Raw genomic sequence first — 25,432 nt, forward strand, 5'->3', positions numbered from 1 at the left:
TTTGCGTGGCGGCCCCAGTGGCAGGGATTTAGCGGCCTCCGGCTCTGTCCCACTTCCAAACACCCTGACCCCCCCTCTTCGCTGGCCTCTGCGCTCCGCCCCGCCCGGACCCCCTCTTCCGGGCCCCCTACTTACGCTCCCTGCCCAGGGCCGCCATGAGCCTAGAGCCGCCCCTGATGTCATAATTAATAGCACTAATCCAACAGTACAAGGCAAGGCAATCTGCAAATAAGAAATTCGACCTGTGCAAAATTCATTTAATCCTGCCTTCAAATCCAGTTAGACTTTTTGCTTTAAATCTGTTCCAGAGCAAGCTGGGGTTCTCTTTGAGCTAGTTCAGCACACCGAGGAGAAATGGGGCGAAGAACAAATAGAGACAAAGACTCTTAAATCATTAATTAGAAACAATTCTGGAGCACAATCATTTTCTTTCTTTAACAGAAATTTGCAAAGATATATGAGAGTCTGGCTCGGATGCCCGCAAGATTTCAGGAAATGGGGCAAATAGCATCAGATACTGTGGATAAGTTAGTTTCACAAAATAAAGCGACAATGGAGATTCAGATAGATGTTAACTTTATATTAAATTGATCATACATTTGAAAAATCACTCTCGGCGGTCCATTTTACGCTTTGTTGGTATCCCATAAGAAAGCGAAGACTAAGAGGGGAACAAAAGAGTGATTCAACTTGTTGAACTTTTATTTTTCCTAAGAATCTGTCAATTATTAGAGTACATAGGGTCCCACGCTGGCAGTCGCTAAATATGAAATATCCATATGCAATTTGTGTGAAGTTAGTGAATTATCACATGAAGGAACAGATCCTTTCGGTGACAAGTGAATATAGATCTTTTGCAACTCCTGACGGCAAAACAAATCAAGTTTTTTTCAGTCATGTCCAATGTTCCCTCTCATTTTTTCCCCTCTGTGTGCGGCAGTGTAAGGCCTCTATGCGCTGCAGCCAAGGGTATGTGCGCCAAGAAACTTAGCAATGTCTGCAAGCGCAGCTACCAGCATCAGTGGCGTTTGCTACTGTAATTGTTTGTAGACCGCCAAAGTCAAACAAGCATTTACAATGCAATGGTCTCAGCAATATTATAGGTAGAGCTATTGCCATTGCTCATTTTTATTTTTTGCATCCCTAAATAAATGGCATTGCCATTTATATTGGCAATAGCTTAATTGCTTGCATATGCGAGACCTATTGCATTAGCAGAGAGATGTCATAAACAATGAAGAACATGGGTCCAAAAATCACCTGTAAAAGGAGGACAATCATTTTGGTTAACATTCGCGTTATCAGAACTAAGCCCAACCACCCTCTGAATTATATGCAAATCCACCGTTTACAGTCTGAAACTTCTGTGCGCCTTTTCGATTTATGTAAATGGCAATGCTAAGCAGGGCCGCACTAGCAGAGCGTCTACCATCTCCTTCATCGTCCTTCCCGCCCTAACACAGCCCTTCCACAGCCCTTCCACAGACTACACCTGCTAGAGAAATAGAAGAGGAATGCTCGGTCGCCACTGCCAGACACTGCTGCTTGACCTGCATCAGCTAGTGAAGCAGCTGCATGATGCAACTGCAGCCAGAACATTTCCCCCGGACCACAGGAAGACCAGAAATGAGGCGAAGGAGCTAGACTGTGTTAGGTTAGGTTATGTAGTGTATGAGTGTGATCATGCTACAAAACTGCATTGAGAATCTCAGGGAACCCACCATGATCAATAGTCATTATCCCCCTATGTTTAAGACCCCTAAAATAAGTCCCTGGAAAAAACATTGATCCAGCATTGAGATCGTATGTTCTTTGGAGTATGACGTTCCCTTGATCCTCAAAAAATCCCTCTCGCAGCTTCGACAAAAGTAAAGCAATGCATTAAGGCTGAAAGCGCATTTTTTATACACTGGAGAATAAACTCATTTGCCAATCAGTGAACAGATGGCAACATAACTGAAGTTGAGAATCTACATTCATATAATACGTACAGAACCTGCACTGTACGTTCAGCCTCAGGTCCTGTTAGTCGAGCACACAAGGTTCAAGACCGCTCTGTGTTAACCTATCGGCTGTAAACGACCACAAGTGCGAATGGAGTGGATGGACTTTTAGCTGTTCATGCTTCGGAGGTCGACGAACAGATTGGCTAAAGACAGCATCTGTCACACAAGTGCCTCGGTGACTAGGATGAATTACAGGAATATTGTTCATTCCTGTGTGCATTGTGCAGTGCAGGTTCTGGGTGGCGGTAATGCACCACTACCCTCCAAGGTGCCCTGCTCGTCCAGCCTCCAGGGATTACTTCCGAGGTCAGTTCAACCATGCGGCTGCTTTGCTGATTGAAAATCATACTCCCAGAATCTCATTTACCAGGATACAAAATCTACGGATTAAAGGCCATGCCAAGGCATTTCAAAACTCCGTTTCCAGCGCACAGTGAATTACTACGACCGTCTTATTCCCCTCGACATGATTGGAGATGGGGCATCCCCGTGCATCATCCTAGTAGGAACACATCTGTTCACACAAATACAGAGTTACAAATGCACACAACTACTCGCCAAAACACAACAGTAGGAACACATCTGTGCACACCAAAATGTAAATGGGACGGCAGTGCCTATGCGCACAACTCGCCAAAATACAACGGTGGGAACAGATCTATGTACACAACTTTTTACCACAGTACAATGGTACAAGAATGTTAATGCACACAAGAGCTCGCTTAAATACAAAATTGGGAATGCATCCGTTCACACAACTACTCCCCAAATACAACAATGGCACAACTGCTCACCAAAGTAGAACGGTAGGAATGTATCCGTCCACACAACCGCACACTAAAATGCAAGTGTACAGATGTGTCACGAAAGAAGACGAGGAAAGTGCCGGCGAAAGTGTTGGAATTGATGGGTCGGCGGCTCCGGACAACCGCAGCCCCGCAGCCCATTGAAGGGCAGGATAATGGGGCTGCCGGCACCATGGGAGCGGCTATTGTCCACTGAGAGGCGAGAGTGAGCCTGGGGAAGGGGGAGCCCGGGAGATAGAGGCAGGGGAAAAGAGGAGAGCCCCACAGAAGGGAGACACGAAAGAAGACGAGGAAAGTGCCGGCGAAAGTGTTGGAATTGATGGGTCGGCGGCTCCGGGCAACCGCAGCCCATTGAAGGGCGGGATAATGAAGGCGGATGGTTCCCCAGCTGCCGGCACCATGGGAGCGGCTATTGTCCGCTGAGAGGCGAGAGTGAGCCTGGGGAAGGGGGAGCCCGGGAGAGAGAGGCAGGGGAAAAGAGGAGAGCCCCACGGAAGGGAGAACGAAAGGGGAGAAAAGACACGAAAGAAGACGAGGAAAGCGAGCGAGAGCAGCCTACCTCAACCTTACCAGCAGCAAAATGGCGGCCTCAAGCTTCCGAAATTTTTCGGATTCGGGGGTGTGGTTTGCTGTTCTGAGTGACGTACGACGTCACTGTCTAAAGAACAGCAAAACTTACGCCCCCGAATCCGAAAAAGACGGGGCTAAATCGGAGTGACTTATCTCTCCTCCAATGGCTGGCCTCCGTTTAGGAAGCCAGGCAATGGAGGAGATACGAAAAGAGAGGCGGGATAAAACAGCCACTCTAAGTAACAATAATTCTCCGGACTTCCGGTCTTGGCCTACGGCCAAGCCTACAGTCCCTCGACCTAAAAAGAGCATTTGTACAAATGTTGCTCAACGTAATAGGTTTTTACGGCAATTCTGTGATATAAAGATATGCCACTCAGACCTGAACCATTAACCCCTTCGACGCTCATGACGAGCTGGGCTCGTCATGAGGTAGCCTCCTCGCACGCTCATGACGAGCCCAGCTCGTCATGAAACATGGGAATGAGTAAATCCCAGCGTACGGGCGGAATTCCGCCCGCACGCATGCGGTTAAGTCCCACCCAAGGTTTAGAAAACAACATGATTTACAATATTAACCATTATGAAATTGTACTGAGTATTCTCAATGAGAGTGTTGGTGGAGGGAGGGAGGGGGGGCGTATTTACAGAGAGCACCTCTGTTTCTGTAGTACATTTAATGATATGGCTACAACGTGACATCAGACTTACACATCACTTTAAGGAATGGGCTTGAGGCTGTCAATGCCCTAAAACCTGACACTATATTACTCTAAGATAGTGACACTAATGTGACATCCCTTTGGAAATCCAACATCACAGCGTGACCTGGTGAGAAATGTAAGATCAGCCGTGCATGAAAAGAAAACGGAGTGTGGCTGACTTGCTAATAGGAGTTAAGTTCAAGCTATTATATTGTAAAACAAACATGGCTTAAGAACTTCCTATCTATAAATGAAAGCAAACCCAGTGTCATGGAAGCTATGTGTATGGCTCTTTGCTGAACAGACTGAATTAGCAGAGTTAATGAGTATCCTTAAAGAAGGCAAGCCATGCCCCAGACATTGAGGTGTTGCAGAGACCCAGAGACTGTGCTAGGATCCTGCCACCGGTGCTGCCTGATGCGGGGTTGCAGAATACCAAGGCTGCCTTTCTCTTGATTCCACTGTTGCAGTTTCTTTTCTTCCGTGCTTTCTCTTTTTTTTCTCATTGCCATTGTTATCCTTTATTTTTCTTTTTCTACCTTTCCCTTTTGGCCAGGATCACAAAACTCAACTCACCAGAGGCTAGGATCTGACACTCTCATACTCTACAGATGACACACAACGCTTACTACTGTTCATGTAACAAACTTTTTGCCAGGCAAATGTACAAATTCTCTGTAAACTAACGAAGCTGTGAAAATGACGCTCTGCAGAAGCAAGGCTTCCTTTCCTGTGTCCGCTGAATGTGCGCTTCCACTCAAAACCTATCTGTCTACATTCCGTCATAGTTGTATGACATGTGAATAGCTATCTACATTTGCCCCGACAGCTCTCCCTAGTTGAATAATCTAAGAAATAAAGGATATTGGACTACACATTTGGGATTTAATTGAATAACATATTCTTTATCTGTTTACGTTCATTAACATAAATAGGCAAAGTAATCTGATGTTTTATTGGGAATGTGATGTTCATCTTTCCATTGTACTTAAACATATCTTTTCCATTTAGAGCGCGTAGAAGGGTTTTGGGTGCTTCAGTGCGTAACTGTAAATATATGAATTTCTGTATGAAGTGTTCAGTGTCATGGATGTGTGTCAGTACAAAGTGCTTAACTCGATCATGCCGCTACATGAAGAGGGTAGCAAGTGCTTTCATATTAGTCGATTGGGTCAGCATTGCAATGTCTTGAGTGCTATTGCTATATATATATATTTTTTTTTTTACAGTTTTATATGACCCAAACTTGGCCTAGGTGCATTAGAGCGCGTTACTGTAGCACCCGATTGCAATAATTAAGCTTTGGTCCATTTATTTTCTCCTTTGTTTAATTTGTTTTATGAGGCAAGGGGATATTTGGGTCCCAGTGTTCAAAGCATTTTTGTAGTCGCAAATAGCCCAATTCACAGTCAGGCCATTTTCGATCACAAACGTTTTTTTCAATGTACAAATTGCGATTTGGGTTTGTGATTCAGTATTTGTAATAGGCATGTTTAGGGCATCCCTTCTAAATACCAAAACGGTATGGTATGTATTATTGTTTTGCAACTGAATTCCGGTCACAAACAGTAATACTTTACCACCAATTCAAAATTGCAGAGCAGGCAGTGGTCCCACAGAGGTTTACGTTTCTTTTTTTTAAATGCATTTTCATTTAAGGACTTCAAGCAGCATTAACAAAAATTGCTTTATTTAAAAGCAATCACAGATATGGTGGTCGACTGACCACAGCAAGCAACTATCCCCGTGATGGCTGTCATTCCTAATCGGTCTCAAATTGCAACCTACCTTCTTAACATTCATGAGGTCAGTCAATTTGCAACCCACAAAGTTTCTCTAATTGAAAAATAAATTTTATACATTTAGAATAGCAATTATCAAATAGTGAGTCAGAAAAAACGCTTTTTGGAAATCGCTGTTCTAAAGGTGCCCTATGTGATTTGCCTAGAATCACAGGTTGAGCCGACGTTGGCACTTAAACCTGGGGCTCCATTACAATTGCAGGCGGACTTGGTCCGCCTTTCACCGTAACGGAAAATGAGACGGACCGCCAGAAGTGCGGCAGTCCCACAAGGCCAATTAGCATGCGCCCTCCACACTGGCGGGCGCTTTCTGGCCTTTAACATTGCGGACAGTGCTTCTGGGTGCAGCTCCATCAGCAGTGTTATAAGAGCATGGTTTGCATTGCCATGCACAACGTGACAGGCACCGCACGGTGCTTGCCACCTTGTGTATGGCAATGTAACGGGGTACCATAGGTACCCCCAAGTCCAGTCACTCACCCCCCCCCCGAATCTCCTCCCCCCACCGGTGGCCCGTAACGGGCCCCCAAAGCAATTTCCGCCAGCCTTTCTATGGGAGCATTACTGCCATGGAAATGATTTTAAATGTTCACATCATTATATGGATGGCGGTGCCTGCTCGGCACCGCCACCATGTTATGCCCCAGATCCGCACAGCAGGCAAGTGCGTAACAATTTAGGCATATCTCCTCCCCTACATATGCACTTTGCTGTTTCTTGCATGATCTACAAAGTTGTCGGGTTCGTGACTGCCATTAGAAGCCCTTATATTCACTGGTCAAGTCAAATTTGAGTCACTGTTTTAATAATGTGACAATAACAAAATCATATCTCATAAACCTATCAAATGCATGAGTTCAAAATCTTCCCTGTGCCTCTGCAGACTGATGCCACCTCACCTGGATACTAATGGAGCTGGCGGCATGCGTGACAGCCGCCACCTCCAAACCCTGTGACCTGTTGCAACCCCCAGAGATGCTTTTCCTCCTGCTCCGCTTCCAAAAGCGTGAGAGTCCATTTGTTCACGCTGCTTGACTTTTAAAGCTGAAGCTAGCACTCAAGAGTTCTCTCTTGCTGTATGGAAGCAGTGATTTAAATGGTGACGTGTGCATTTAGTAAAACCGTGTGAGCGCTATGGGAAAGTATGGTGCACATGCTCGCACACATACAGGGAACACTGGTCATGTCCATCTCTGTTGAAGAGAGATCCTAGGTCTATTGGAACACTTTAGGGCCCAGGGATGGGTTGGGTGAAAGCGTGAAGGGGTGTTAGGACTCCCTAGTCCAACAATCTAAACTGAAGGTCTTTTTTAAAAGGCAGTTCACATTTTGGCCTCTGTGGTCCAGGCGCAAGTTTTTTGAAAAATATCCAAGAACAGTCAGGATGATAAGGCTTATATTAGATTATATGATACGTACCCAGGGTTCAGATCTTGACAATGCCATTACCATGATAAAATGAGGAATGTTTAAAATGCTGTGTATTTATGCCCTGTACGCCGGGTTTTGAATTGAATTGGATGTAACCAGTGCTCTCTTTTTATTTTTTATTTTTTTATACATTTTATGTTTTTTCTTTGTGAATCTTATAATGGTTGAGAAATGGTGAAGGTCTGTGGAGTTCAAAGGTCCTCTTTCACCTTTCTTTGTGAGACTAAGGGGCCCATTAGGATCACAGGCGGATCGCCACCGCCCGCATGGCGGTGGCGATCTGCCCGTGATCCGATCCCACCCGCCACCCATTCCCCCCCCCCCCCCCTCCACCCCCCCTCCATTACTGTGGCGGGTGGGACCACGGTGGATGGAAAGACCATCCGCCGCTTTTCCGTCCGGTCAACGAGTTGACCGGGCGGAAAAGGGTTTAATATGGTGGCGGTGTCTGTTAGACACCACCATCCATATTATGATGGGTGCGGAAAGGCATGCAGGAATTGGGCTGCGGGGGCCCGTTGCGGGCCCCCAGGTACTCTAGGGGGGTAGGGGGTGCACATGGTGGGGTACCTATGGTACCCCCCAGCAGTTCCATGCACAACATGGCAGGCATCGCGTGGTGCCTGCCATGTTGTGCATGGAAGTGCCCAACATGCCTTCCTGGCATTGTGGCGGACGGTGCTGAGTGCACCGCCCGCCACAATGACAGGAATGCAGGATGCGTCCGCCACTGTGGCAGGCGCATCCTAATTGCCCACACGAAACCCCCGCCCTTATGGCGGGCGGTCCCGTTTCCCGATAGGATGGCGGGCTAACAAAGTCTGCCCGTCATCCTAAAGACCCCCTATGTGTGAATCCAAGTGCAATACCCTGGCACCATTAAGCGTTATTTTGTTGTCATTAATGGCCCAGGGCGTAAAGCAGGCAATTCCGCCCTTTGGGTCACACAATGGAGGGAGGTTGTGTTAGGGAGGTGGGAGGGACACTCGAAGAAAGGAGCAGTGGATATGATAGAGACAAGGGTAATATGTTAATATAGTGCATGCGTTCTCATTTTTATTTCTCACCCTCTTTACCTGTTTACAATATGGCAGGGCAACATCAAAAGGGGTGTTTTTAGAAAAATTTACAGTAGGTGTAGATATTGTACACTAAGACAAGTTATGGGATGTTTTCTGATGAGTATCTTCGTAGGCTTTTGGGATTTTATAATGAAAGATGCAGTTACTTATGATAGCAACATGCAAAGCAAATAGTATATTGCATTAGCAGAAATATGGCTTAATTATGGATTGGTGACTTCTTCTTAACTACATGCGCGCTGCGGGTTTTCCCGCTGTGCGCTGACATTTGCGAAAACCCGCGTATCATGACGAGCTCAGCTCGTCATGAGCGTACGACAGGCGTAACTCATGAAGATGAGCTCGTCATGAGCATCGAAGGGGTTAAATGAATGGGATATTTTAAGAGCAAAACACAATTAAAATGGAGGACTCCAAAATGAATGAGGCCTAGAAAGTTCTGTCCCAATATCAGTTGGCAAATAGGAGAATTGAAGAGAGATGAAAGGGGAAGGTGGGTCTTACTAAAGTATCAGTGGGAGGGTTCCTCTTAAGTTTTATTAATTACTATGGGCCGATTGAGAATGAGGCAGAAGCTCTCTGTCGATGCAGTGAGGCTGCGATGAATGCCGTGGGCCTAGTCATTTGTGGCAAGGATTTTAATTTCATGCAAAACATAAAGTTAGATACTCCAAAAAAGCAGAAGAGCCAATTAAAACCCAAAACTACAGCACTACTGCTCCTCTTTCAGCAAGATTATGCCTTGATTGACCCAAGGTGGTTAGATAATCCTGATATGTGAGAATATACATGCTTTTCAAAAACAGTTTATTAATGCATCTCAAAAAGACATTTTTGTTTTTATTCTGTGAGCTTTGAGAAGAGGGATGACTTGTATTTGAGATAACTCCATTTCAGATCACTCAATAGTATTGTTGGTGGTAGAGATAGTTGTTTATACTAGGCATACGCCTAGATGGCGATTCGATAAGCTTCGCCCTTTAGACCAAACCTGGAAAAAAGAAACTAGATTATTAATTATTTTTGGCAAATCAACACTAATTCGGCACAAGTTATTTCAGTGTGGGAGGCCTTTAAGGCAAGTTTTAGGGGACGGGAAATTATTTACAACTAACGGGAATATAAAGATTGTTTGAGGGCAGGTCAGGAATTATAAAAGGCAGTGGACTCTGCAGTAAAACAATCTAGCGAGTAAGGTGCAACAGAAGATGAAAACAGACTGCCCACAGGATTCCAGACCCTTAGGGCCCTTTTTAATGGAAGAAAAAAGCAACAAAAAGACCTTTCAACAGAAAATATATGAGGAGAATCAGCAGATAGTTAAGCGGCTTGCTTGATCTTGAGCCAATATGGAATCCATACACATGATTGTGTATCCCGAGCCATGAAAATTATATTAGAGGCCAGGTCATATCCCTCGGCGAAATACCAAGCAATTTCTTAGCTCCATTGATCTACCTAAAAACTGAACTATGTATGTCTAATCAGGATAATGGAATACCAGATCGTGAGTCTCAAAGTCAACAGCAATTTTACTTGTCTTTTACCATGCATGTTCAGTCGTGTTTCATTATGATTAGATTTCGTCTTTGCACGTTGCACTTTCTTGTTGCTCTCCCTAAACAGGCAGGTTGGTGTGAGAGCCTAACCCCCTGTCAATGTAATAATTTAGCCCATCAGAGTACAATGCACTTTATGTTGTTTTGCACACTTTATAAAGACACAAGGGCACTTTTATCAAGCCCGTTTTAAAGGAAATTCGTCCCTGCTCTTATCAGGAGGGTTTTCATTTTTTGCGGTCCTTATGTACTGCTGCTATTTGCAGCGCTGTGCTTAACTTCATCAAAATTGCTTTTTTAATCAGGAAGCGCTATGAATCCTAAAATCAATTTAAGTTTTTAGAGATTTTAGGGGTTTTTATTATTTTATATTTTGTATAAATGTGTGGAACTGTAGGAGCTTCTTTTCCCTTTGCACAAAAATGTCCCTAAGTATTTTTTATCTCATTGTATGCAAACGTTTATGATTCGATTGCATCAAATAAAGTTATTTGAACTGAACTCAACTAACTTTGTGAAAAAGGATAAGCCACCTCAAAATGTGAATTGCTATTGATCAAGTTGTTTGTTGAACTCTGATTACAAACTATTTACAAACGTTTTATAGACACAAATGATAAATGAAAAGTCAAAACATTAAATAAATACAATAATTGAACCGCGGCTCTACATCATTTTAGGGACGCAGATAAAGAAGCTGGACACCTCCTTGAACAATGTGTGATGTATGGAACAACATTCTGATGTGTGTCCGGCTGCTTTGGGTCTTTTTAATCCATCTCTTATTGGATGAGATAATCTTGTTTTGACAAAATCTTGACCATAAGCATATACCTAAAGCTGTAACTAGTATGTGAATGCTACACGAGCAGCCTTCCATTACTAAATTACTGTACGAATCCCGGTAAATCCCCCTTTTTTCTTAACCTCTTCCGTGCGTCGGACGGCCCCGGCCGTCTGACTTCACTGTGGGAATGTGCGTTGGAGATTTGTGCATGCATAGAATTTGCCCGCACAGCAGGGAAATGTACACCACATCAAAGCGGCTAAACAAATTAGATGTGTCATGTTCAACAGAATGTTTATTTAAATATCTATGTATGATGAAATTGTCCTTGATGAGTTTAAAAGATGGTAAAGAAGAGATGGTTTTTAGAACAAGTTAAATATTGTGTGTTCACATTCCATTCCATTTGCATTTATTAAATTTGAATCTCTTTTCATCCAACAGAAAACAAGCCATGAATGCATGAAATGATTATGAATAATGAAGACAATGCTGTAAAACTGCAAAAACAGAAATGATAAGCTCCAGTTTTAAGGGAAACATCAGTGGAGCCAGGGACAGACGAACCTGCACACAAAGTGTTGAATCCTGAAAGAAGCCAATTCAGTGACTGTAAGAGTCTGAGTTCACCTCCGTGCCACAAGACGAAGACATTATGTCTAGAAAATGAAGGCAACAATGCTGAGAAACAACCTACTTTGTAAACTGGTGCACAATTTCAGCTTTCGTCATGTGATCAGTATGATGTGCTTAAAGGAGTGTTTTTTGTCCTAAAATTATAACAGAACATCATTCAGTGCTCTAGGTGTATTGGAAACTCTTTCTGGCCAAACCACAACAAGAAAAAAAGCACAACGGAATACTGTCCCAGTTTGCGGCGACCAGAAGGAAGATAAATATTTATGCGCCAGTAGGAAAAACCTTTATCTAATCTAAAGACACAATCACCCGCAAGGAAACTTTACACATGTTATGAGTGTAGCAAGTATTTAGTGATCATTGTATTTTTAAATCAGAGAGAAGACATGCACAATAAGACGCACATAAAGGGAATGTAAGAATAGTACAAGTGCTTTATCAAGCATGTCGTCCCACCAAGAAACACAATCATGTGATGTAGAGAAATACATACCTGACCCACAGACACTTACCAAGAAAGAAGATTCATATGCAAGCAGTGAGAGCTTTAGTTTGCCGTCCCTGCTACAGTGCCACGAGGAAACGTACACAGGAGAAAAATCATTCAAATGCACTAAGTGTGTGAAGAGCTTTATTCGATTATCAGACCTACAAAGGCATCAGCGAACACACACAGGGGAAAAACCTTACCATTGTAATGAATGTGGTAGTAGATTTAGTGAAGCCTCAAACCTAAGGATGCATTGGAGAACACACACCGGGGAAAAGCCATTCAAGTGCAATGAATGTGACAAGTGCTTTACTCGATTATCCGGCCTAAAAAGCCATCAGCAAACTCACACAGGGGAAAAAACGTACCAATGCAATGAATGTGGACGTAGTTTTAGTAACTCCTCAACCCTAAGAATGCATCAGAGAATGCACACGGGGGAAAAGCCTTTCAAGTGCAGTGAATGTGGGAAGAACTTTTCTGAAGCGGCATACCTAAAAAGGCATCATATAACTCATACAGGGGAAAAACCGTATGATTGCATTGAATGTCGAAGTAGTTTTAGGGATTCCTCAAAGCTAAGGATTCATCAGAGAATTCACACAGGGGAAAAGCCATTCACATGCAGTGAATGTGAAAAGTCATTTAATCAGTTATCGCACCTGCAAAGACACCAGCAAACACACAGAGGTGAAAAGCCATTCATTTGCAGTGAATGCGGGAAGAGCTTTAGTCAGTTATCACAACTCCAAAGACATCAGCAAAGACTTGCAGGGGAAAAACCATACAAATGCAATGAATGTGGAAGTAGTTTTACTGCTTCCTCAAATCTTCGGATCCATCAGCGAACACACACAGGGGAAAAGCAATTCAAGTGCAATGAATGCATTAAGAGCTTTAGGCAAATCTCAAACCTACAAAGACATCAGAGAACACATACAGGGGAAAAACCATACAAGTGCAGTGAATGTGGGAAGAGTTTTTGTGAATCAGCAAACCTAAAAAAGCATCACAGAACACACACAAGAGAAAAACTGCACCATTGTAGTGAACATGGAAATAGTTTTAGTGAATCTTCATCATTAAGGATTCCTCAGGAAACACGTACTGGAGAAAACCTATTCAAGAATAATGAATTTGGGAAGAATTTTAGATCATTATCAAGCCTAAAACAGCCTCCGACAACACGCATTCGGAAAAAGACATATCGTTGCAATGAATGTGGATGTCGTTTTAGGGACTTGTCAGCATTAAGGAGTCATTGGCGAACACACACAGGGGAAAAGCCATTCAAGTGTAGTGAATGCGGGAAGAGCTTCAGTCAGTCATCAATCCTATACAGACACCAGCGAATGCACACAGGAGAAAAAACATTTGAGTGCAGTGAATGTGGGAAAAGCTTTAGTCAATCAGGACACCTAAAACGGCATCAGCGAACACACACAGAGGAAAAAACATTCAAATGCCGTGAATATGTGAAGAGCTTTTGTCAATTATCACCACTACAAAGACATCTGCAAACACACTCAGAGGAAGGAGGCGTGGTCAAGATGGCATCCGAGTAAGTTGCAACAAACTGATCTCCGTGAGCCCAGTCCATCGCCATCCATCCTCCAATGATTCTTCCTCCGGCGTACAAGGATCCTTCCTCCGGCGTACCCTGCTTCCCACTTGCCTCACCCTTGAAGCTTGTTGTGTTGTGGTGCGGGCTCGCAGCTTGCCTTAAGATTTGGCCCACCCAGAAAGCAGACTGTATACTCCGACCAAGGCACGGCCTCGGGTGTGGGCAGAGCCTACATCTCAACTAGGCTTTCTCCGCTTTGACTAAGAGGAGCTTGAGCGGTGATTTGGACCTGCCCGTACCATGTCAGGCGTGGTCCGAGCTGTGGGGCCCTCCTGCTGCTGGGCTACAATTGAGGATCATCTGCACTGCCTGACTTGAGCAAGCCTGTTGCACGAGCAGAAGGAATCAGCTGAGCCGCTGACGACATTGTGTGTGTGGCACCCCCAATGACTTGCCCCTCCCAGCTTAGACGCGTTGGATGAAGCCTTGCAGATGACCCCTACTTCCAGTCTTCATTGCCTGCACGACTGGGGCCCGAGCAGAGAGCGGCGATCATGAAAGGGCTCACTCCTCTCCCTTGTGACTCTGATGGGCTGCCGCAATTCTGCGAACATACGTGTTCTCACTCCTCTCCCTTGTGACTCTGATGGGCTGCCGCAATTCTACGAACATACGTGTTGCACCATCTTATTTCCTACTCCCGAGGGGTCCTATGTGGAGAGTCCCCCCTCCACTTTCAGAATTCTCGCTCCATCACATGTTTTGTATGGGACGGTTGTGTGGCCAAAAAGACTTTAGGGCCAGGGCATTGTGTCCCCTTCCAGAGATAAGGGAAAACCAGGTGCAGAGATGTTAGCGACCCAGGGCAGAGAAAGGAGGGCTGGCCCCACAGAGGAATAAGTAGCCAGGGAGAGGGCTCAGGCTGTTGCCGCAACTGAAAAACACAACACATTCCCTCCCCTACCCTCGGTCGGGCTGAATGAATAGACCTTGCGGCATTGTTTACGGACTTTGATCTGATGGACGCTCTGTTGCGGATAGGCCCAGACCTCACACCCATGTCAGCGGATGCTCTGGTATGAACCACCTCAACGGGTTGCTACGTCTGCTGAGCGAATTGCACCAGGAGGTTGCCCTTGCTTAACTGGAGCCATACTAGTAGGCTGTACTGTACGTATTTTACTAAAGATCATCAGGGGGGGGCCAGAGCCAGCAGTGGACTGGTCACATGGGCCATCTTCCTTTTTGGGGCATTTCCGCCACATCAGCATATTGCCCATTGGTGTAGTGGCTTGGGAAAGGAAGTTGCAGTATTGGTTTTGCATTTTTTGCTTTTTGCGTAGTCATGTTTTCTTAATTGTAAGCTTTGATATGGGGCTGAAGGGGCCCATGCTGTGGGTGGGGAGGGCATGGGTTCCGTTCTTGCTACATTAATCATGCAAGTCAGTAATCACTTTGCCGGGAATGTCAGAGGCATGTCCATCTATGTTAAGAGATATCGCATTCACCAATACCCGAGGAGGCGCTGAGTACACATAGCCTGCTTTCAAGAAACCCAACTCTCTTCCCCTGGTCTGAAGGGGGTGCACAGGAGATGGAGGGGTACAGTGGTGGTGCCCACGTACTCGTTATATGCCAGGAGTATCTTCATTTGTGTTGCTTCAGGCGTGCCTCAGTTGCATACTAAAACCGATCCAGAAGGGAGGCATGTGGTGGTTGAAGGGTGGCTAGATGGGTTTTCCATTTCCCTTGTATCATTGTATGCCCCAAACTCCAAGCAGGCACATTTCCTGGACTCGTTAACCCTAGTATTTCCAACTGCTACACTTACTCCGTGCTTTTGGGTGTGTGATTATAATTGTGTTGTGGATGTGCTATTCAATCCCATTTACCAATCCCTGATGCACAGTCCGTTTCATTGACAAAACACCTGCAGCAACGGGGATCTCATGCTCAGGTATGGGACACCTGGTGAACCTCCTCTGATCACCACCCACTCCAGCTCTCACTCTCATGGAGCCATTAGTGCTGCAAGGGGGAGCTTCAATGATTGGAAGCAAAAATTAGTACGGATTAACTGCTATTACCCACTAACCGGACAGCTTCCACTCGCGCAGGCGAGGCTTACACAGAGTACTACTTTAATTAAATTGGGTGACCTGGACTACAAGGAGCACGTGGCTAGGAAACCCATGGTGGGGGACAACATGGGCAGACTTCTTGCCAGGCTCGTCCGCGCCGACTCACCCAGGACTCGTATCACGGCACTATCATTAACTCCCAGGAAGCGAGTAACCTCACTTTCTGCTCCTACTTCTGTACACTGCCGCTCTAGTGGTAGCGGACGCCTCCGCAATACGGGCATTCTTGGAATCACCGCATCTCCCACAGTTACAGGCATCCCACTGGCAGACTTAGAAGCCCAGCTCTCCACAGTCAAAATATCTCGGGCCCTTAAGCAAATGTCACGTTGTAAGACCCCGGGCCGGGTCTGGTGGCTCAGTGGACTAATGCATCCACTGCAGGGGCCTGTGCTCGACCTCATGGTCACAGGTTCAAATCCCGGCGGGTCTACTCAGCCTTTCATCCATCTGAGGTTGATAAAATGAGTACCATTGAGTTGGGTAACAATAAACATCTGTTATTCAGCGCCAAGATACCCCAGTTGAGGTGAACGTGCGCTTTACAAATACACGTGTTATGTTATGTTAGGATGGTTGGCCCATGGAATGTTATGATGCCTTTGCATCACAGCTGACCCCACAACTCCTCCAGGTCTGCCTACTCAGTGGGAATACTCTCACAATCTATTATGGGAACAGTGCTTGTGGTGCTGCCCCAACCTGACAGCGTTCCCTTGCTGATTAGGTCTTATTGCCATTGTCCCTTTTAAATACAGACATAACATTCTCAGGAAAGTACTGGCCAGTAGTTTGATACTAATAGCACAACATCTAATAGAGCTCAGTCAGAATGGTTTTATCCCTGGTAGAAACATCTTTTTAAACTTAGGCCGCCTTTTCAGGATAATGAAACTGGTTCTGACCAGTTGCGCCGTGCCTTGCCTGACCACGCCCCTCCAGACCAAACGCAGAGAGCACAGAGGTGACGGATCGCTGACCGCTGACCGCTGTAGCACCGGAGCACGGTGTAGCGGTGCGGAGTAAGGAGCGTGGGAAACCGGCGCGGGAGCCACAGTCCAGCCCGTGTTAACGGACACCCGCCGCAGCAGGATAACGGGCAACAGACCTCCTCCCCAGCCGCGGATGGTTGTGAGGCCGGCGGAGAGGAGCGGTATGTGACGTGGGGAGCGGGAGCAGGAGCCGCGCGGGAGCCGCTGCGTGCAGGGAGACTCGGCGTGTGCGAGCTGCCCTTCAGTAAGCAAACACAGTAAGAATCCAAGCGGACTGTGTGCATCCAAACAGCCCCCCCCGGTTAAAAAGCAGAACAAACCCAGAACAAACCCCACAAGCTGAACAAGTAGAATAAGCTGAACCTGAACCTGCCATATCCTAAAGGCAGTCCATAAGTCTGCACACAGCGAAGCTTTGGAGCCGGAAGCAGGCAAGAAAGGGAGTGGAATACATGCTCCGGACAGTAAAAGAAAGTATAAACAACTCCAGAAAATACCTTTAGAGAATTACTCTTGGTAGAAATATAAGCGGGGCAAGGCAATAAGGCAGTAGGCGGAAGGCAACCAAGGCAGAACAGAGGTAAGTGAATAATTCTTTATATTTTTCTTTACTAAAAGTAAAAGTTAAAATAAAATCTTAAGCACATTACCTTAGTATAGCAGCAGCTGCTTAGAAATGGCACCCAAAAGAGGCCAAAAATTACCGGATGAACATGGAAGGAGTAAATCATTAGAAGGCTCAAAATCCCTCAATGAAAGCCTGGAAAGCCTTGCTTCTTCTATGGAAAACAATAAAGGGGCACGAAAGAAAAAGAAAGTTAAAAGAGCGACGAAGACGGCCCAGAAGGGAAAAAAAGGTGGTATTCAAACGACCATCAAACAGAAAGAGAACATAGCAGCGCTAAAATCTATAAAGGAATTCGTAGGCAAACACTATAGAACTTTAAACCCAGCAATAGCGTCTGTCTTAGATGAAGAAATTGTGGAAATTGGCGGAGAAATCGGGGAAAAATTAGGCTTGCCAGATGAAAACCAGAGTCGGTCCAACCAAGGAGATCCCCAGGAAGGAGCCAACCCTGAAAACGAGGAAGGGGGTGTGAGCCATAGATCCTTAAACCTGACACTACAGAGCCAAAATCACCAAATCTCGGCCCCTCGCCTTTCATCCTCACCGAAAATGTTCTCTATGATGTCAGTAGGGACTGACGGACACAGGGGAAACGACGACCAGATCCAGAGTACTATCTGGGGAGGAGCACCGGACCAATTTCTACAACAGAAACAACGACAAAAATCCCCAAAACGACAAGAGTGCTTAAGGACAAGCTACCCAGCAAACCCAAGCAGAAATATCTCACAGGATTCAATGCTCGCGGAAACTCCAACATCCTCCCTGATGGAGTTAATCTTGTTAATGCAGAGAGCGCTCCAAGGAATCTTGGAAGTAACCCTTTCAAACAACGGAGTAATGAAGGCACAGAAACAACACTTAAAGAAAATAGAAGAAGAACTTGGAGAAATAAAGTGCCAACTGCCAAGTAGGGCAATGCCAACAGATACAGTCCGACTAAACAAGGAAAGTGACAGGACAGTATCGGAAGACGAAAGCTTGGTTTTACTCGAAAGGATGCCCAAATCTGCAGAACAAGCAGAAAAGGAGGTATTAGAACCCGTGAATAATGTGTATATATCAAGAAGACCCATGCTGATAAAAAGGCGAGGAGGGTATGTCTCTCTTGGGACTAGGAACAGGAAGGAAAAAACCAGGAAAACGAACCATGCCGGAACAAGAAAAGAGAAGGAACCAAGGAAAGGGAGGGTGGCTCTAGGATTAAATGCCTTAGCCCCAATATTTATAACACAAAGACCGGCACAGGTGGCGGCAAAAACTCCAATGCCCCCTAAATCGGTGAGAGTACCAAAGAAAAAACAATCACATAGGGAGGCAACCGAGACTCTCCCCTCCACCCGTAAGAAGAGTCAAAGCGTAAGGCTATTGGATGATCCGGCCACTGAACAAAGGTGTATAAGACCACAGATACACGAAGAATCCAATATAAGAACCAAAAACCGGAGAGAAGGAAGAACACTCACCAGCCATCAGCAGAATGAATCAAACATGAACCCATACGAGAGAGATGATAACAAATGGGTATTCCTGGACCAGTTACCAGCAGGGAGGAAAGGAAAGCCTGGAAGAAACATTAACCCCCCGAATAGGGCACAGGTCCTGTCGGTATTTTCAAAATGCGCTAGTCTGAGGGGGATCGGCACTAAAGACCTGCAGCAAGTTGGCTTTGTAGAAAACAAGCAAGGAAAGGAAATAACAAAAATCTCATTATACTCAGCCTTGGTAAAAAGGGCAATCCTGAATGCCACAAAGGAAATAACGCATCAAGGATTAAAAATTATCCCAGAGAGAGATATAAAACCGGTGAAAGATAATAATTTCTTAAAACAACATGCCGGGCTCCAGAAGAGACAAGTATTCCTAAACAAAGAAACAAAAAGTGACCGAAACTCTCTGAACATTATAATTGAAAACACAGGTAATGATTCCTCATGGGGGAACTGGTTGTCGAACAGCACCCACGCGGAAGAAAGTATCGAAAGGAATACAGTGGCTACAGATGAGGAAGGAGAGCTGAGTGACGTCGAATAGGATGAAGGGGGTCCGCATGACTTAGGTCTCTTGTCTTGGAACGTAAACGGCCTAGGAAATGAACAAAAATGGGAAGGCATAAAGGAATTTATAAACAAAGTAGACATTGCCTGCTTGCAAGAGACCTGGTTATGCGACGATACCCCAACCTTTGACGGTTATGCCCAGATACATCAGCCGGCCTTAAAGAAAAATCGTGGGAGGCCCTCTGGGGGCCTCATGACCTTGGTATCAACAAGAGTAATGAGGGAAATAAAACCGTTGAACACAAAATGTAAATGGGTACAATCAAGCAGAATCGAACTCTTGACGGCGGATCTAAATTATAAAATGATGATTTTATTGAATGTATATATGCAGTGGGAAAATGGGGAGGAGTATGAAAGGGAAAGGAGGTTTTTTAAGGATGATGTTGATAGTATTTTAGAAAAATACTCCGCAGATACAATAGTGATACTGGGGGACTTTAACCATAAACTAAACCCAAGAAAAGCAGATCTCTACAATATGGAACAGCTAGAGGCATTCGGTATAAACCCGGCAAGGTTTCCTGTAGGGGAAACCTCGAAACAAGACCAGGATTTAATACATATCTTAGGAGGCAGGGGTTTTCACTGTGTTAATGGAAGAATAGAATCAGATATACCAGCAGGAAAAACATTTACTCAAGGGCAGCAGAACTGTCCAATTGACTATATATTCCTGCAGGCCTGGAAGTTTTACCAGATAAGTTCCTTTAAGTTAATTCAAAATGTGATGAGTGATCACAAACTCCTCCATATAGTAATAACGGGGGGTAGGAAATTACAGAGAGAAACAGTGATAAACCAAGCGGTTGAGTACCCCAAACGTGTGACGACACGTCTAACTGAGGAATATCTGGAAAAAGTGAAGGCCATGCAAATAAAAATGGCACCCGCCAATTTTGAAAATAAAAATCTGGAATGGTTCATTTTAAAATTAGAAGAACTGGTTCAATGCCTCAAGTTAAACCTAAAAAGAGAAGTTCCCAATAGGGTAAAACAAAGAAACGATGGTAAAGGCTTCTCAGCAGAATGTCAAAACAAGAAAAGGGACATAAGAGCAATACAGAGGAAACAAAAAAAGACCTTCTCACAAGAGAGACAGGATCGCCTGGTAAAACAGAAAAAAGAATTCAAACAAATGGTATGCGCGACTAAAAGGTTACATAAAGAAAAATGCTGGTTAGAACTTCTAGAAGCCATAGAGAACAAAAATCTAAGGAAATTCTGGCAACTAGTAAAGACAGCATCTGGCACCTCAGAGGGCGAATTAAACTGTGTGGTGAGTGAGGCAGCATGGGATACATATATAAGGGAACTGTACGGGGCAAGGACTCCCAGTCAGGAGACGGAGATTAAATCATGGCAAGATATCTCTGAAGAGTTTCTTGCCAAATTTAACGAAGAACAAGTAGAGCTCGCATTAAAAGAACTCAAGTTAACCCGGGCAGCAGGCCCAGACAATCTGCCTGCAATAATCCTGAAGACCGAGGTAACATGGTGGGCAAGTCTCCTGGCCAATATGTTTCAGGTAGTGCTAAAAGATGGCGCAATGCCTCCAACTTGGAAGGGGGCTATAATCAGGCCGATACATAAGAAAGGGAGCAAAGAGGAGCCAAGAAACTATCGGCTGATTAACCTCCTAGATATTGGAGAGAAAGTGTTCTCAAAAATCGTTTTAAAACAACTGAATACATGGGTAGAAGAGGGCCAAATAATCCCCATAGAACAGGGTGGATTCAGAGCAGGCCACTCGACAATAGACCACGGGTTTGCACTATGGGCGTTGGCGAGGAAGTCAACGGAACAGAACGGCAAACTATGCTGTTGTTTCGTTGATTTCAAAGCAGCCTTTGATTCTGTAGATCGGGCCTGCCTATGGGAGACACTAAAGAGACTAAATATCCCGACAGAGCTCTTGACCATAATAAAAGAACTACACAGGGAAAACTGGGGGCAAGTAATTAAAGATACGAGGGGCTCCCTAACTCCCAAAATACCCATAGCCAACGGGCTAAGACAGGGCTGTGTGCTGGCCCCCCAGCTTTTTTCTGTTTACTTGTCAGATCTCCCGGCCTATTTAGAGGTGGAGGGCAGCGCCAGCCCAAAAATGGATGGGAATAAAATCCCATGCCTATTATATGCGGATGATCTGGTGATAGTAGATCAGACCGAGAGAGGCCTCCAAAGGAAGCTTAATGCTTTTAATACCTACTGTGCTGGAAAATTTTTGACCATCAACTTGGATAAAACAAAAACCCTATGTTTCGGGAAAAAACCTAGCAGATTTAGCTGGTACATAGGGGACCTTAAACTAGAGACAGTAAATGAGTACCGTTACTTGGGTATCTGGTTTGATAGGGCACTAAATTGGAGCACCCACCTAGAAACGCAAAAAGCAAAGGCTCTCTCCTCCATATGCGGACTTAAAAGGTTCAATAGGGAATATGGTGAGATGTCACACCGGCCAATGCTCAGAGCTTTTGAGGCAATGATCCCCCCCCAAGTTCTCTATGGCGCAGAGATCCTCTATTTGAGCGGTAGGGGATCCTGGGACGTCATAGAGGGAAATTGCATAAAAAGGCTCCTATCACTTCCTAAATCTGCTATGATTCAAGCCATCAGAACAGAAATAGATACAAAGTCCTGGGCAATATTAACCCAGATGGCTGTGATCAGATTCTGGAAGAGATTAGAAGACCCTGATACAAAAAAAGTGGCTTACTGGTGTCGCAAAGAAATCCAGAAAAGCGAGCTAAAATGGGCGAAGTCCAGTAGGGATAAAGTGAAGGGAATCTGTAACACTCTTGAGCTCGACTGGGATCAGAGCTCATTGCAAATCACCAGTACCAAAGGTGAATTGAAGCAAAGAGGGAAAGAAGTCTCGAAATTGCTTGATAGAGGCTATCTAAGAAAGAAAAAATCAGTGGTACATATGCTAAATGCATGGTCCCTTGAGAATTGGTTCCCCTACCTCGACAGATTACCCAATTGTGGATACAGACAAGAGATCCTCAGAATCAGAATCGGGATCAACCCATGGGTAATAAACAGAGACCTGAATGCAAAAATGTTAGATAAGGAAGGTCACTGCAAGTGTTACTTAAGGACAAAGGGAGACCCGCTGCATATCTTGTTAGACTGTTTTACACTCCTAGATCTTAGGAAACTTTGGTTGCGTCCTGTCTTCATAAAATATGAGGTAAAAACAAGAGCACAGGCAGCAAGGCTCTTAACAGAAATCCCTTACATTGATATTGCAATTGCCCTCGGGAAATTTTTAAAGATGTCGTTGATGGCACTGAGAGATACAGAATAACATGTAGTACTGTATGAGATTTTAGCAGATTGTATTTGTATGGAGTAATAAGAATAGGATTAGGTATTTTAGATAAATTAAGTTTTAAGATAACTGTAAATTTTACTGATTTGGTTGTATTTTTGATAATGGTGTGTATAAACCTCGCATATGGACAAAGTTTTAAAAATAATAAGTCATACTCCATTCTGTGCTATTCTAATTGCATTGTTTAAAGACTACGGTCACAATAAACATATTTTTGACTTGACTTGATAATGAACTGGGCAAGAAAATCTGGTGCTGATCTCTGGTTAGCCGTCCTCGACATAGAGAAGGTGTTCGAAACTCTTGGGGGGAAGGTGCTTACTTGAAGGAGGGCCTTCTCTGACTTGGGGTGGGACCAAAGCTCCTGATATGGGGTCTGTTGCTTTATAATGTACCGGTGGTGAAAAATCAGATGGGCACTACCACAATGAGCGTGGCACACAGCAGCGTTGTCCCCTATCACCTTCACTCTGGCCATGGACCCCCTTGCATTTGCTCTACACGGCAGGGCCCTGGAGGGGGGTATCTGGGTTGTGGACCAGTGGCATATAGTCTCATTATAAGCTGATGACACATTAATTTACCTCTGGCCTCATAGTGAACTGGGGCAAAAACCATCTCTTTTCCCTGCCAGCAACTGTGGGTAAGCATCAACAGAGACTTCCCCGCACCCCCCCCACCCTGGAGCTTTAAATATCTGGGAATCAGAAGTTATCACACTGGTAGATGGCAATATAGGGAGTGCATTGTTCACCGTGAGAGGCTCCCTGCCTCTTTGGACATGCCTCTCTCTCTCCCCAATGGGTGCATAGCTTTCTCCAAAATGTTGGTACTCCTGCTTGGCCATCCCAGTCCTTTTGTACCATGGGTATTTCACAGGGCTGCGCTCACCCTTGATTGTACTGATATGGGGCAATGGGAGGCTAAGGGCCACAATCACAAAATTATAGGCCCCGCTGTCCAAGGGAGGGGTCAAAAGCTTTGAGAATTACTATGTAGCAGCCCAATTGCAATGGCCAACACGCTGGCTGGCTGGCTGGCTGGCTGGGTGGTTGGCTGGTTGGCTGGAGACAGTTTGTCAGAACTGGGACATTAGTTCGGGAGATCATCTCCACCTGAGGTGGTTACATGGCTGCAAGGTGGTTGACCATAAAGGGGGCGGGGACACCTATACCACCAATCATTCTACATAGACCCCTACACACCAGGCCTATCAATCATCCTTCTGGTGATATCCGGCTGCCCTGCACTCCAGTTGAGGCATGATGTAGTCCAGTGTACAAGGGCGGGCCTTACCACATTGGGAGGCCTTTTCAAAGACTAGGTTCTGTACATTTTGGAGGGGCTGATGAATGACTGTAGCATTCTCCAGGGCTGTCTTCTACTTTACACTGTCCTCACATGTCATTTCTACCAGGTCTGGCATAGGGCACATGAGGAACCAGAGGCTTCCCATTTTTCGTAGGCATTACTCACACATGGTGGGGCTAGACGGGCTATTACCTGCCTACATAGTACTTTACGCTGTCATAGTGGAACACCGCTTCCAGCTTTGAGGGCTCGTTGGGAGGCTGCACTAGATGCATCGCTTATGGATAAGCAATGGGACACAAAGCATAGGGATGGCTAGAATTATCTTTACCAAATCTTAAATATACCCAACTCAGTTATTTGCTTCACACTTCTCACCCACAAATGGATAGCCTAAATGTATGCAGGCACTGGGGATGCCTGTCCCTTTGTTTGCTGCAGACTTTGCTCATGGGGTGTTGTGTTATCCCTCCATCAGCTTCTACTGGGACAAGATACTCACTCACATCTCGGATTTACTGGGTTACCTCCTGGTAAAAGGTGCATTACATTATTTATTTGGTCTTACTGCCCGCACCAGTGAACGTAAATCCCCCACCAAGTTCATTGACCTGGCTCTAGTTCTCACCAAGCAGTGGATTGCCATGTGCTGGAAGTCGGTCCTGTCTCCTCCCGTACAGCTGAGGCTCTCAGACTTAAGTTCTGGGATATTGGCTGAACAGGACGTGCTGCGAAGAGTAGGTGCGGGTCGTAGCGGGCCTGCCTCGCCTCCCGACTGGGAAAGATACCTGACCACAGTGGGAGCAAAAATCAGATTAGACTGCTCTGTACTCCTAAGTGCACAGCATATTTTTCGTTAGTAATTGGGACTCCCCAGGGCGCTTACCATTCCTCTTTGTGGTGCTTCCGTCCCACCAAGGGATCTTGCCTTTGCTCTCCTTGTGGTGCACTCTTGTGGCCCCTCCCTGCCTACCCTCCCTCCTTCACTCTTCCCCCCTCGTTCCCTGTCTTGTGAGATTCCTCCGCCCTGTGTCGCAGTTCCCCCTGTGGGAGCTGCCCCCTCCACTGCTGCCTACCTCCAATTATCTGAGCTTGTTGCTCCTGCTTCCTTCAGTGCTTATTCTTTTCAGTGTTAGGCAGCACATGATGGCATGTGCAGACTGGAGAGTACTGTGCATGATGTGGAGGCAATGCAGCCATGTGTGTACTATTTTATATATGCCATGTTAGAACACGTTGCCTAATGTACCTGACCATATGCTGGGTAATGTTGTCACTCTGTGTCATGTATAAGTTTCCTAAAAGGCTAATAAAGTGTTGTTGTTTTTTTAAAAACCATTCAGTGTGGTGACCTTGGAAGTACTTTTTGTGAGTACTCAACAGTAATGTTTCTTTAGTGAACGCACAATGGTCGCAAGTGAAGAGAATGTGGGAAGGACTTTAGTCAATAATCAATTCTTTAAGCACATCAACAATAATACTGACCCATCTGGTGACACACAGGTTAGCATAAGACT

At 45.2% G+C, this 25,432-nt stretch overlaps 1 protein-coding gene and 1 long non-coding RNA gene across 2 annotated transcripts in view; both read left to right on the forward strand.

Moving 5' to 3' along the window:
* The window catches only part of LOC144806144 (uncharacterized), a 176,492-nt gene extending 162,885 nt beyond the window's left edge, over positions 1–13,607 (forward strand). Inside the window, exons 4-5 of the mRNA XM_078672577.1 lie at positions 12,211–12,882; positions 13,135–13,607. Coding sequence (XP_078528703.1) covers positions 12,211–12,882; positions 13,135–13,441 — 979 coding nt within the window. The 3' untranslated portion in view covers positions 13,442–13,607. The remainder of the gene's footprint in view (positions 1–12,210; positions 12,883–13,134) is intronic.
* The window catches only part of LOC144806148 (uncharacterized), a 1,180,470-nt gene that overhangs the window by 250,178 nt on the left and 904,860 nt on the right, over positions 1–25,432 (forward strand). The gene's annotated exons all lie outside the window — the stretch shown is intronic.

Source organism: Lissotriton helveticus (assembly GCF_964261635.1).
Source record: "Lissotriton helveticus chromosome 1_1 unlocalized genomic scaffold, aLisHel1.1 SUPER_1_unloc_5, whole genome shotgun sequence".
NCBI classification, from domain to species: domain Eukaryota; kingdom Metazoa; phylum Chordata; class Amphibia; order Caudata; family Salamandridae; genus Lissotriton; species Lissotriton helveticus.